The 14,850-nt window shown below is 43.9% G+C and overlaps 1 protein-coding gene across 5 annotated transcripts in view; it reads left to right on the top strand.

The window, feature by feature from the left end:
* Nucleotides 1–14,850, top strand: part of MAST2 (microtubule associated serine/threonine kinase 2) — a 1,054,635-nt gene that overhangs the window by 621,787 nt on the left and 417,998 nt on the right. For 3 of the 5 annotated variants that reach the window (XM_069232766.1, XM_069232768.1, XM_069232769.1), the window contains one exon: nt 2,470–2,679. The exons of the other annotated variants lie outside the window; for them this stretch is intronic. In XM_069232766.1, coding sequence (XP_069088867.1) covers nt 2,470–2,679 — 210 coding nt within the window. The remainder of the gene's footprint in view (nt 1–2,469; nt 2,680–14,850) is intronic. 5 annotated transcript variants of the gene reach the window in all.

Genomic DNA, 14,850 nt, shown 5'->3' with positions numbered 1-14,850 from the left:
CGGCTTTGATGGGCCTCTTGGTGCTACCGGCTGAACTGAGATTGAAGGAAAAAAGTTGACTACTATTAAGAGCCACATTCAGAGGGAGGAGGGTTGAGTAATGCCAGATAAATTGTGGGCTTGGTCAAGTGGTTAAGAGAGACGAGGGCAACACAATGAGAAATGACAAAAGAAAAGTAGAGAAGACAACTTATAGACAGTTCTAGGAAGAGGTCTGGGTGGGAGAGTAAAAGGGATGATCACAACAGAGCACGACATGCACAAGACTGAAACTGGCATTTAGGCAAAAAATATTGATAATCTCACATTGTGATACCCTGAAATGAATTTATGCACTGATGGCGCCTACCTCCTCGGGAGACTTGACCCAGTTAATATGTCAAGTCAACGCATCAAGCGACACAGGCACATTCTTTCCAGGTTTATGAGCTTTCAACACCGCCTCAACGCTATAACAAGCAATGCTGGATGGAGGGGATAACAACGAGCGGCAAGCAGTGATGAGGGAGGGAGTAGGGCGACCGGTCAAGCAGCGAAGCAGAAGAGGGTTGTGGGACACGTAAGCAACACTGGGACATTAACAAAAAAAAATCCTCTCACTTTGAAGTCAGAGAACAAAAAGTAAACAGGGTCCATCGGAAAACAGTATCTGACATTTGATCTTGGTCTTTGAATGCACAGCAAATGTGACAAGATAAGAACAAGATTTACAGGCCTGTTTACAGAAATGGAGCTCACAGCGAGTGAAAACACAAGCGCTCCTGTGAAGTGCTCAAAGACAAAGAAAAAAGTAGTTCCCAAAACAGTTCCTAAAGTGGGAGCTGTGGATGGATAGTAGTAGTTGATTCATGCTCTCAGGGTGGGCTAAACACAGGAAGAGGCATAATGCATGCATGCCATGGACAAATGAAGATAAATAATATGAGAGCGACAATGAAGCCAGCAAATGGGAAGCCTCTGGGTGGGCTGAAGCCCACATATTAAGTACAACATGTTTCTTCAAGGCAGCCCATGCGCTTTCTAGCTGAGACCTAAAAATCTAGCAGTGTGGGGTAGAGGGAACTAGCAGCCAAACTTAAACTATCTCCCAAATTTTGCTTGTTATAGATTAGTATGGAGGCTTGCTGGTTCAGAGAGATGTGTTTATCTGTTTGTGACTGCTCTGCGGTTATGTAATGCATATGGCATTCAAAGGCTAGAACTTGAAAAGTAATTGATTCATAAAGAATAGGTAATCTGGAAAAAGATATATTTTTCTCGATATGTCGAGAAACTCTTAGTGCCACACCTCTTTTAATTTCTGGTGTCTTCCTTCCCCAAACCCACAAAGAAAACACGTTGGTGTCCCCTGGACAGGAGTAATATGAGGCTACATTTTCAGTTGTAAATTATAATACCTAAGTAGAACTACGGTGCACAAACAGCTTTCTGAACTGGTACCAGAGTGAACACTGTAAAAATGCACAAACGCCTGCACTCACTATGGCAGTGTGTATGGATGGGTGTGTAACCAAACCCTTCATGGTAATATTGTATAAAGGCCATTAATTAGTGCAGTTCCAGTATCTATCAAGAACTCACATACCCATGGGAATTTGGAGTATATACTTTTTATCTCTGCTGTGCTAAGGAGTTTGATAAGCTATAAAGATCCCTAAAAGGTTAAATAACCTGAAAAAAGTTCTACATAATTTATAAGGAGGCCAAAATGGTTATTGTATTTTGGAAAAGCAGTATGCATGCGACATTTGGATATATGCTGTCCCTTTACCTACTGCCAATGAAGGCTTACAGGATGTTGCTGGTTATTAGACTGGTTAAGGACATGGCAAACTCTTTGAAGCATCACTCCCTATGGCAAGTGATTGATTGCGGTTGCCAGGGCTTCTACTGGCTCAGCCTTCTGATCTTTGACACTGCACTCTGCTGAGCTTGAGACCCTGCAGGCAGGAAACAGAGTTGCTTAATCCTTTGAACTGTGAAGTACATTTGTGTAAGAATCTAAGGTGAATGCTTGGATTTGGGGCTCAAGACACATGAGGTTACTGTCAGTGGTTGTGGTCTGTAGGAGTGGGCAAGAAGGGAAGGAAAACATGCATGCACTCTTTAACTCTTTTCTCAAAGTTATTTATGCCTGACTCCAAGCCAAGCCTTTGAGACTATTGCTTATTTGTTGGTGGTGTGGGTGTAGTTAGAGCTTTATCGTCATAACAAGAAATTATGAACATGCCCAATTGGGTGAGGTGTATCCCTCTCTGAGTGATTAACACATCTGTAGTTACCTAAAATTGGTTAAATGTTGGACAATATCACTGCCTCTATTTTTGTGAGATTTGCAACTGTACCATACTTGCCCAATGTTATCTAGTGTGTAAACCAATCTTATTGTGGCCTTCTCCTGTTGCTGTTTGTGGCCTTTGAAAGAAGATGCTGATGCTCATACCCCATCTTTCTGTGATACCTCATCAGAATCTCCAACCCCCTGTGTGCCCACTGCCGAGGAGGCGATGTCCACCACCAGCACGCCCTCGCTCCTACGACTGCTGCTGGGCTGCAGCACCTCAAAATCCCACTAAGTGCTGACTGTGCGGTCGCCACTTCTCCTTTAGTGTTCCTCACGACCCAGCAGCCACAGAGCAACCCTGCTAGTCCCTGCTACAGTGGTCCGCTCCAGTGGAGGTAAGAAGGCGTGCAGAATGGAACTTCTTAACCACATCCCCTTAATAAGCGAATGGAACCAAATACTAACACAATCAGTTAAAAGTGTGGTTTGTGTTGCATGTAGCATAAATGTCCCACAAAGGGTAAATATTACAAGAGTCTTCATGCTCTGAAATGATTACCCAAGATATATGGAATAAACTGTAAGCGATTATCCTGGTCCTTGACCATTTTTCCGCATTGAAACAGTTGGCCTCAGACTTCTCTTGTTTTGTCATCATACCGGCTTGAAGAACTTTGGGAATGTAACATTGGTAGCTCAAAGTCTTCAACAAATGATAGTGAGGCCTTGTTAGTTATCAAGATTCCGGGTGCACAGGTACATTAAAAACCCAAAGTATCAGAGACCCAGCCAGTTCTGCTACGTATGTATTGATACTGCTCCTGAGCACACATCTGCACACATCTACACACACGCTGCACCAGGCACTTCTGTAACCCCCATCTCAAAATGGTATTATTAATCACACAGGTGCACTGTTTTCGATGTTGCAGATACATATCTAGATACATTTCACTATGTTTTAATGATTTTTAGATTCAAACACACAATACCCATCGATACCTTCTCACCTTATAATTGAGTGTTTCTCATATACCAGAAGGATCTGTTATTTTATTCTCTGGCGCAGTGACACTTGAGCCCCAATAGGGAAATTGTATTGGACAATATCTACCCTGAAATGAATACACCAGCTTCTTCTTGCCGGGTGGTTAATAAAAAATTCCTTACTAACTTACCTCCTTGCATTTGTCACTAAATGGATTTCTTACATTGCGTGGGTGGTAAGGTGTCTATGTAGTCCATCCGAGATGCATTGATCAATTTTAGGAAAATTGCTTCCTAGTTGTACTGTTGATACTGCACCATCACCTAAGATAAGAAATTGTTCGGACTAGAAGAGGTCCCAGGAGTGTCACCGTCATTGCACACCAACACCAGCACATCGCAGCAGTGGTTGGTTGCTGTTGCTCTGTCTTCCTCTTCCTGATATCTTCACCTTGCCTAGGTCCCACCTTCTCCCCCTCGCCGCTATTAAGCTGACACCCTGCTAAGGCAATGTTGACCCTTGGACATTGGCATTACCTTTCCGATCCTATACTGTTACCCCCTCCTCCAACTCTGCTTCACCCGCCCATTGCACAAACTCCTCAAAAGGTGCGTGCATCACCCATGTTTCTGCCTGGCCCCTTTAGATTCCCCAAGATTCCTGCACTTCCCCCTCTATCTCTGACAGTGTCAGTCATTTTGGCTTTGGTAGAGTGAAAGTTATTCTCCACTCCAGACTAGCATACACCATTGTAGATAGATAGCAGCAGTGCATGCTCCACTATATGGGTGAATTCTGCATTTACTACTGTGTCCTGTATCTTTTCTATTTATCATTAGTGTTTGCAAGCATATTTTAAATAAATATACAAAAGTAAAAACGATTGACATTGCAATGCTTTTTCATTACCATCTTTAAAGTTAACTGAGAGCCTCTTCTCAATCATTTCCTTGTTCTCTCAACTTTTCATGAGCCGCAGGACTTCTGAAATTTTATTTTGCTGCCCACATGTACTCTGTTTACATTTACCATTTTAATTTTGTCGCTTTTTCCTTGAGAAAGAAGGCCAATCCTTTTGAGTTTTGTATGAGTACTTTTTATATTGTATCTCTTAAAGGGGTAAATGTTTTAGGTCAAGGCGAGGCAGCGCTCATGTGCTGTCTCTTGACATGCTGTAAACTACTTCCTTGGGCTTTCACCATGTCCATCACTTTCTTTCCTTCCTTGACCTGCCTTTCAAAATTCCCTTGGTTTGTTAAATAAATGCTTTAGGTTTATCCTGCCTTTAAGCTGTTTTGTTACTGCCTTCGATACTGACCCTGTTACCTGGATTATTGCAAGGTCGACCATATATATACCTTAGTGTCGGCGCACTGTTTTTCTTTTGCCTCTCTTCTTCGCGCTCGTGGCGGCATGTTGTTTCTTCATCTGGCATCTCGCTGTTTCTTTGCGGTGTCAGGGCCTCACCTAGGCTGCAACCTGGAGGGGGATTCTTTTTTATTTATATAGGAACAACTCGACCAGAAGATTGAAGTGCTTTACATGAGCTCTGATTAGATTTGCACCCCCATTCCTAAATTTTTCCCAAGTTTAGCAGTTGAAAAATATACAAACTGGGCCTTTTAAATAGAAAAAAACACAAGGGAAACGCTCAACTGGGCTCTCCTAGCACAGAGGGGAAGCAGATACTACAATATCCACTGTACTCTGGAAACTCGCTCCATAATGCTTTGCGGGACATTCCTTTTGTAACACATTTTTGGCCATAACTCAGCCTGTAGTTGTCCTAGAACAGTGGGACAACCACCAAAAAGTTCAGCATGATGTGCTCTCTTAGTCCAGTTCACCTTTTAGGTCCCCACACTAGGTTGGAGGGGGGCCCCAAAATCACAATCCTCCCGCCATTCAATTACTTTTCAAGTAGCTCATGGCTGGAGCTTTTGCTTTACAGCTGGGAGGAGTTTGTGGTGAAAACTGGCAGAGCCCTGTTGTCTTTTAAGGACTTACGGGGGGGATTTCACTTCATGGATTTGAGGGAATATGCCTGCCAAGCGCTTGCATGTGATTCAGCAGCTTGAGTTGTTTCTGTCCCTTCATGAGAGCCGGTGCCTTTTCAGTACAAAGGAGGTTTGGTCTCTTTTTTCCCGGGTCTTTGGCATTTCATACAAATTCTAAACATTCCCATTGGTATTCTGTGAAACCTGTTTACAAGGTGTCATGACAGTCGAATTTGGCATTAAGGATTGTGCCAGATATTATGGGGATAAGCTTATGTGCAGTCTTTGAGGATCCTTCTTGGTCGACCTAACCTGAAAATGGGCTATGTCCAGAGTCACCGCCAGCAGTGGTGCTTCTTGTCTGTATTTGCCAAGAGCTGGGGCTTGCCATCTACAAAAGTTAGTCCGAGCTCCTACAGTGAGGGGTTTGTGCCAGCTTGTCGCTCTCCTAAGACTTGTGTTCTAGGAAGACCCTAATTGCATTGATACTACTTTGTCCTGAACCTTTGTTACAGACAGGGCCTTGGCTGTAGGGCAGTAACCACTTGGATAATCTGAGTTCAGCAAAAGATCTCTGGCAGTGGCGAAATGCAAGATTGTGGAGGGACTTAATCAAGGAGGCTGTTACAAAGGTGGTGGTGGTGCTGGTACCTCTTTGCCACCGCTTTGTTGAAGATTTTGCCAGAAATAAGAGATATATTAGAGTATAGTAATCGTTTATTCCAGATGGGCTGGGAATGGCCGATCAGTTGTGGAATAGATTTACATCATAAATTGTGTGAATTTTCATGAGCGATGATGCGAAATTGTTCCAGTGGATGGTGCCTATATGAGTCTAGGTACTTACCGTAGTTCAGTTCTCGAGAAGGGCGAATACCGTTTTTAGACTTCAGAGGCCTGATAGCCAAATAGCCACTGATTTTGTTTCCATATTGTGTGTCTGTGAACCTCCAGAAGTACTGAATGTTTATGGTTTTAAGTAGATCACAGTTTCAACAAACTGCTAATGAAGTTCTACATGAGTTAAGATGCGGAGCCAGGGATAGACAAGCTACCTTATTTTGGAGAAATTGAAATAGGTTTGGCAGCGTTGACATCCTTGCTATCGGTTTCCTAGAAGAGAGCTATGTGGCGTTTGTCTTTACACTAAAAACTTGTTTGCCGGTGCTACTCATACCATGTTATGAGTGTGTAACTATAAACTATGCCTTTGTCTTGCTGGGTCGAATATCCTACTGCTGAAGTCTCCTTTCACAAGTTGATGCTCTGTCTGACTGTTCCTGCATATATTCAGTGGTCCTGTGACTGTTCTTGCAGGATGCAGGCCCCAGTACTCCTGGATCACGGTTTCTCTGATTTTCAGCAGACCCCCTCTCTCAATAAAGTGCCACCAGTATAGATCATTGCTTCAGAGAGTGGGTTCATCCTTACATTCATGTTTAGTGTCAATGATTCATTGTGTACAAAGTTCCTGTCACTATTGTGCACTGTCCCTGCACAGATTCATATGACTTGAAAATTTTGTTTGCGACTTTTGTTCCCACCAGCACGCAAAGTGTATTGTTCGCTGCTTCAGGTCACCATCACCTTGTCTCTTCTGGGCACGCTGCCTGATAATGGAAAGAGGTCTGTGCTAAATGCCAATGCACGGATAAGATATTGATTGGAATGAGGCGAGCGACCCTACGTGTGGCTGAAATATCCAGAGTGGATTTTTTTTATGTGCATCTGATTTAAGCATAGATGATCTGGGCACATTGTCACAGGCCCATACTTTGCCTTTTGAGACAGCAGGTTGGTCACAGGACCGATTAAGGGTTGGGTAGCATCCTCAAAGGCTCCAAACTTAGCTTTGTGGGATAGCGTGTTGGCAGATAGTGCAGGCAATTCAGGGGTAAGGAGTATCCTCCCGGGTCCCAAGCTTAGCCCTTTTTGAGACAGCAAGGTAATCTATTAGGGGGCCAGGAGCATCTGAGAAACATCCTCAGAGGAGGCCCCATGCTTGGCCTTTTGAGATAGACAGGGGGGAAATCGGATGATTCATTGGTAAGGACCATTCTCACAGGCCCCATGCTTGGTCCCATGATAGAGCGCATTGGTGGGTGGGGCAGTTGAGGTGTGTGTGTATCCTCACAGGACCAATTCAGGGGTGAGAAACATCCTCAGAGGCCCTATACTAAGTGCTTTGAAGTAGCTAGTTGCTCAGAGGGACAATTCAGGGGTGAGGAGTGTTGCCACAGGCCCTATGCTTGGACCTTTGAAATAACGATTTGGTTAGGGGTGCGATTCAGGTGCGAGGTTTATCCTCACAGATGGCAAACTTAGCCACTTGAGAAAGCAGATCGCTCGGAAGCAAGAGGCGAACATGATTGGCCCTTATGAAACGAGTGATGAAGTCTACCAAATGAGTGGATTCATTACCCTGAACAGGTAAGTGTTGATGCAGAAATCTATCCATGTTAACTCACGCGTCCACCACCTCCTTGGTGTTGAAGTGCCATAAAGCTCAGTAAAGACCAGACGTTCTATTACCCAGTCACGTTTCGCATGAGTAAAGACTTCCAACTGAAAGTTTAATAACTTAGCTTGTTCATAACGACTCTGAGCACCACATCTGGGTTTGAGGGGGAGGGGGTTGTTTTATTTACTACACTGTTGCACAAACTAGCGAAGTACTGTAAAGCGATTTTTGACACCTGTCATTGTTAACTATTTTTGTGAAGATCACACATGCTCACATTTAGAGTACAATATTTGTAGCTATGAGCCATCGATAGACCCCCGGCCACCCTTAGGGTGGTGCAAGTGACACACTGGGGCTTGGACTGGGCAAAGCGGCCTGCCCAGGGTGAAATATAACTTGTAAAAGTACCGTGCAGTTTATTCTGGTTCCTGTTTCCTGTCTGACAGGTGTTTCGGGGGCTCACTCAGTCCCGTAACTCTATATTCAGCAACAGAGACATTTCGGGATTGTTTTGTTTCCTGTGACTACCCCTGACTCTTGCTTCACTCTCCCTCTGCTGTGAATCTACCCTAGGCATGTTTCCACAGGAGATAGAAAGCTATTTATAACCTGTCGGCCAGGCACTGAAGCAGAGGGCATTTAAAAGCACAAATAACATTGGTTTGAGTCACTTGGGTCTTAATGGGTCGGTCCCTGCTTATGTTAACCTAGCATTGGAAAAGCCAGCAGGTCTTGCTTTTCACTGGTGCCATCCAGCGTTTTAGCTTTTCCAGTGTTTTTTGACAATGCTTTTGCGAATTAGCAAAAAGGAAAAAAAGGCTTGTTTGCTAGTGCAGAACAGCTAAAAAAAAAAAAAAGCATACACACAATGGTAACTGCATCATCAGGCATGTGTGATAATGCATAATAATTCTGCAGCAGCACAAGTATGATGACCTATAAACACGCCTGCCTCTTCCTTCATGCATGCTCATACTTCTTGATGCGTCAGCAGTTTTCTTCTTTTGTTCTAATTTACTGTTCTAAGATGGTGGACACTCTCTTAGAGTTGTAAATAACAGAATGAAACAGTCTGGAAACAAATTTTGAACTCCAGCCCTCCAAAAAGGAGGTAAACATTTTAATTTGTCTTTGATAACAGGCATCTAAACGTTTTCTATAGATGAGCCCCAAAGAGTTGTTACGGTATCGTTGATTTAGTGGATGAAGTTAAAGAATCAGAAAAGTTCTATTACAGTTGAAAAATGCATCAGAAGTAGGTGGTTGGGCCAAATTCACAAACTGTGTTGGACGGTGGTGGCCATGTTTTTGACCATGACATTTGGGGACAAGTTAGTTAAGTACACACTTACATTGTGTCAGAGAAATGGCAACCATGGCGCTCCGGACTCCCACCACAGGTCTAAAAATATTATTCCAATAACCTTTTGATTTGATATGTCCACCGAAGTATTTTTTGGTGAGGTAGGGGATACGGTTTCATACACAGTCTCAATGTTTGCTCTTGGTCTTTCAGTTGTCTCTGTAGTCAGTGTTTTGTGTGCATACTTAAGGACATTTTCGCTAGTGGAAGACAATGACCATGTGCAGATATTAGAAAAAGCACAGCCGAAAAATCCATGTATCAAAATACTAAAGACACAAAGTTTGCATAGCATGGAACCCAGAGGGTTGGCCCATCACTGACATTCACTCCCACATTGGCCCTACTCTCTAGCTATCTCTTTATCCTTTTCTCTTCATCTCTCTTTGTTTTGTTTCCTTTGCGGACTAGCCAAAGGCAGGAATGTCTGGATTGCGCTGCTGTTGCTAGAGAAAATGTGAGAATGGTTGGATTAACACTTTTATTCAAAGCCCTTCTGGCGCTTTGCAGAAAAAGTCCCGAAGAAGAACCTGCAAGTCACTGTCATTCGAAACCTTAAAGAAATGTTACTCTTTCTCCTATGAGGCTGGTTTTCACCCACTACACAGAGTGACAAGCATCCTAAAGAAGGCTGAAAAATGAAAAACTCCTGACTCCAACATATAATCCCAGGGTGAAGGATTAAGTGCAGAGTTATCCTTAGCTGCAAGAGAATGACATACGAGTAAGACTGAAATAACTCGTTTGGAAGGTTAGTGAATGCTGCACAGACCTGTGCATTCTTTGGACACGTATGTTCAACCGTACAGACCTGCCCCGTTTTCCTTTCTTACAACAGTATCTGCCTGATTCTCCTCTGTTTTCAGCAGCCTCTCATCAATTAATAATAGTCCAGAATCTTCGCATGGCTTTAACTCTTCAGATCCTTTTTATGATTTAGTGTTGTTTGCTTTGAATATTATTTTTGTATATAACTGTCAAAAGTAGCAGAAGGCGTAATAAGAGACCAACAGATTTTGAGTGTTGGGTGCAGGACATTTAATATTGGTTTAAGAAGTTCAGGCCTGTAACAGATTTTCAGAACAATACCTGACTTTGTAGTCATAATTAAATTAATTATATACCAATGTACCATTTGTGTACCAGAGTTGGATACATGGTGGAGGAAAATAAAACCAGCAGGATCAACAAGCATGATGCATCAGTGTAACACCAAATAAACTATATGATTCATAAACGAGGTATTCTCAAAAGCAGAATAAAAGTTGCTCTTTGAGACCCACTCCTCCCATTTCCTGTTTCCACGTAACTACCAAAGGCGGGTCCTCCATTAGGGTGGAGGAGCGTTGCCTGCCGTCAGCAGCAGCCGCTGCAAACCTTTAACAACCAAATAATAATAAACTGTTTATTATCATGGTTGTTAAAGGGGCAAGGCCATGGGGTATGACGAGGACGAGGGGAGTGCACTGTGCATCCCCCTTAGTGTGTGTGTGTTTTTGGCCGGCCGTCTCGGGCCGGCCAAACACACATGCGCACAGGGCTCTCCCTGCCAATCCTAACGCTGCTCTGAGCAGCGTCAGGATTGGCACAGAGCAGGCTGGAAGCCTGTGCCTCTCAGGAGCGATGAGGGACAGAAGAGTGGCACGGCAGAGGAACAGAGCAGCCCTCCGCCCCCTTAACGTGCCACCCCACCCCTTTTAATTCCTGCAAGCCGCGACCGATAACGACTGATTGCCAGGGGATGGGTGCAGGGTAAAAAGTACTGGCAACGCTGATATGTTGGATAACACCATTGAAAAGTAAAGACCTATTGGCCTGTCCAGTGCTTGTTCAACATAAGTAGGGACCGGCCCATCTAGACCTAAGTGACTCTAACCAATGTTTTTTGTGCTTTTAAATGCCCTCTGCTCTACCGCCTGGCTGGCACATTATAAATAGTTTTCTGTCTTCTTTGGAAACATGCCTAGGGTTAGATACACAGCAAAGAGAGAGTGAAGCAAGAGTCAGGGGTAGTCACAGGAAACGAAACAATCCCAGAATGTCTCTGCTGCTGAATATAGACTTCCAGAACCGGGTAAGCAAAAACAACACCTGTCAGACATGAACAGAGCTCAGAATAAGCTGCACCATACTTTTACAAGTTATTTTTCACCCTGGGCGGACCGCTTAGCCCAATCAGAGCATTAGTGTGTCACTTGAGCCACCGTCAAGTGTGACCCGGTGCCTATTGATAGCACAGGAATACAAATATTGTACAGTAAACGTGAGCAAGCTTGTCCTTCACAAAAATAATATTTATGAGGGCATGTGTCAACAATCCATTTCCTGTACATCGTCAGTTTGTGCAACAGTTTCGTAAATAAACCCCTAGAAGTGGTGATCACAGTTATTATGAACAAGCTGATGTAATAAACTTCCACTTGGAAGTTTTTAGTGATGCAAAATGTGACTGGGGTGATGGGATGTCTGCAGGCCGTGCTCAGTGGAGATTGGCTGCTTTGTGGAGGGTTAGGCGGAGAGCTTGGCCCTGCAGCCTAGCCCTGCTGTACACAGGCTCTACACTGGACAGAATCCTGTAATGACAACCTCAACATTTTGTCCCGATTTTGCAGCCAGCCAGTCAGAACCCCTCCAGTACTGTGGCTCCTACTGTGAAACCACTGTACCAAATTGGCTAGCGGGAGAAAAAGAGCTTAGTTGACCAATCAGACTTGAGTATTTTTTTTAACATTTTTAGAACTACCGGAGTACTGAAGTACCCCCCCCCCCCCCCCCCCCAAACAATTAACGGTCCTGATACTTTTAACTTTTTCTGTGAGTTAATCCATTCATGCCCAACTGTGAACAGATTTATGACCAATTGTTGGATCTGGCCCTTTCTGCAGGGTCATCCCCAAACTTTGTCTCTTTCCTCCTATTTTTTCTGACCTTTGTTTTGGCTTTATGACTCTGGGCACTTTACCACTGCTAACCAGTGCTAAAGTGCATATGCTTTCTGTCCAAATTGTATTGGCAATTGGTTTCCATGATTTGCACATTTGATTTACTGGCAAGTCCCCAGTATAGTGCACAATGTGTGTCCAGGGCCTGTAAATCAAATGCTACTAGTGAGCCTGCAGTACTGAGTGTGGTACTCACATGAGTAGTCCTGTAAACATGTCTCAGAGCTGCTGCTGCAGTGTCTGAGTGCAGGTGTGCACTGCCATGTCGACCTGGCAAGGCAGCCCCATGGACAGGGTGCAGTGTACTTAAAAGGTAGGACATGTACTGTTGTGTTTTACATGTCCTGACAGTGAAATACTGCCAAATTCAATTTTCACTATTGTAAGGCCTGTCTCTCCCATAGGTTAACATGGGGGATTGCCTTTAAATATCTTTTAAGTGCAGTTTCCCTTTGGAAGCAGATAGAGATGTGGGGTTTAGGGTCTCTTAACTCACAATTTAAAAATACATCTTTTGGTGAAGTTGGTTTTTAGAGTGTCTGTTTAAAAGTACCACTTTTAGAAAGTGTGCATTTTCTTGCTTCTCCATTCTGTGCCTCTGCCTGGCTGGTGAATACATGTCTGGGTCAGACTGACAGTTGGTCTGTTTGTGAATTCACTCTAGACAGTTAGACAGAGAGCTGAGGTGTGTCCTGCATATTCTGATGAGTGTTCCTGAGCTGGAGTGAGAGGGAGGAGCTGTCACTTGCACTTGAAAAGGCTCTCACACAATACCAACTCCAACCCCCAAGAGTGTGTCTGGGGCAGGGCAAGGAAGAGGCAGAGTCTTGTGCACTACAAAGACTTTCCTTTGAAGTCTGCCTACTTCAAAGGCAGAAATTAGTATAAGCATTGGATGTCTGACCCCACAACTTTAGATTACTTATGGATCAAGAGGAACCTCTGCCCAAGTGAAGAGCTTTATGCTTGAAGAGGACCTGCCCCTTGGCCTGCTGCTGCTGCTGCTTCTGCCTTAGGAGGGAAAAGACTGGACTTTGCTTTCTGAAATCCTGCTTATGAAGTTTCTCCCGGGGCTTGGACTAAGCTTGCCTCATCTTCTGAAGTCTCAGGGACATCAAAGACTTCATCTGCCAGTGCCTGGGCTCTTCTGCTGAGAGTCCTGACTTGCTAAGTGGTTCCAAATCCAGTCCCTGGGCTCTTACAGGTGAAAGCTGGTAACCTGTGGGGGAAAATCCACTCACAGCTGTGTGTGCATCAGAAAAATCTACGCACCTGTCCAGCGGCTGAAAATTCTACGCACCGTCTACCTAGCGGCCGGAGAATCGATGCAGCGCCTGTTCTCAACGCGGTCCCTTTTCACAGTGCATCGGAATTTTCCACGCCTCGACCCTGGGCGGCAAAATCATCAACATCACTGCATTGCCTGAGGCTGCTTGTCTGGAAATCGACGCATCCCTTCCCTACAAAGAAAGAATCAATGCATCACCTACCTGTCAGAGAAGGAATTGACGCATGGCCTCGGTTGCAAGTAAAAAAAAATCAACGCATTGCTTGCTTTTCTGATGCACGCTCTCCTGTGCGGCCTTACTTGTGATGCATATCAGGTACTTTGTGCTAAAACAACACATCCATTGATTTCTATGGATTCAAACTATTTTTACTTTAAAAATTCATTTCTTTGCTTGTTTATGTTGGATTTTTGTCGTTTTGGTCTTGCTTTAGATAAATATTGGCTATTTTTCTAAACTGGTATGGAGTCCTTTTTTGGTGTTTTCACTGTTACTTTGTGTGTTAATGAATAGCATTTCATACTCTGCTCTTCTGTGTGTGTGTGTGTGTGTGTGTGTGTGTGTGTGTGTATATTTACGTACATAAAAAGAAATATAGGTTGATGTACTTTTTCATGTAAATTTGTTTTAACAAACATATTTAACCAAAACCAGGATGAAATGGGTTAAATTTGTGTTGCAAGGTAAAATCATACTCTAAAGATAAGTGAGCATTGGGAGAGTTGTTTCCATGTGTAAAGTAATAGTTATATACAATCTGTGAGGCAGTAAAATGTGTTTATGAGGTCACTTTTGCTGTACTGTCATAAACTTTAACTGAAGCTTTGCATTATGGCAATCTCCCACGCCAAGAACACATCTCCCAATGCCTGAGGACCCTCCACTGGCTCCCAGTCGAGAAACAAATCACCTTCAAGCTACTCACCCACATGTACATGGCCATTCACAATGCAGGACCAGCCTACTTGAACCACCGCGTCTCCTCCCACACCCCCGCAAGATCCCTCTGCTCAGCCTAGATGGCCCTGCCCACCATCCCTCGCATTTGTAAAACCACCGCTGGAGGACGATCCTTCACCTACATCGCAGCAAAGAGCTGTAAAAAACTCCCCCTGCACCTCAGACTAAGCCCATCGCTCACCATCTTCAGGAAGAACCTCAAGATGTGGCTCTTCGGCTGAGGACCCCCTCCCCAGCGCCTTGAGACCCTCACGGGTGAGTAACCGCGCTTTAAAAGAACTGATTGATTGATTGATGTGAATGCATGATAAGTAGTACAATTGCTCTAAATAATGTGTCACTGGGCCACATTTATTTTGACGCTAATCGCATAAAGATTTATGCCATGCTGGTGAAACAAAATGTAGCTAATAAAGCATAGTTACTAAATGCACATTTGCCATTTATTACTACAGTGCAAAGGTCTTTTGCCATGTTATATCTATACTTCATCTTAACTAACTTTAAAACTCAATCACACCTGCTGTGCTTAACTTCAAGCTGCAGAGCCATCCTTCAGAGTA

Source organism: Pleurodeles waltl, chromosome 4_2 (genome assembly GCF_031143425.1).
Source record: "Pleurodeles waltl isolate 20211129_DDA chromosome 4_2, aPleWal1.hap1.20221129, whole genome shotgun sequence".
Lineage (NCBI taxonomy): Eukaryota > Metazoa > Chordata > Amphibia > Caudata > Salamandridae > Pleurodeles > Pleurodeles waltl.
This window is presented reverse-complemented; position numbering and strand designations above follow the sequence as displayed.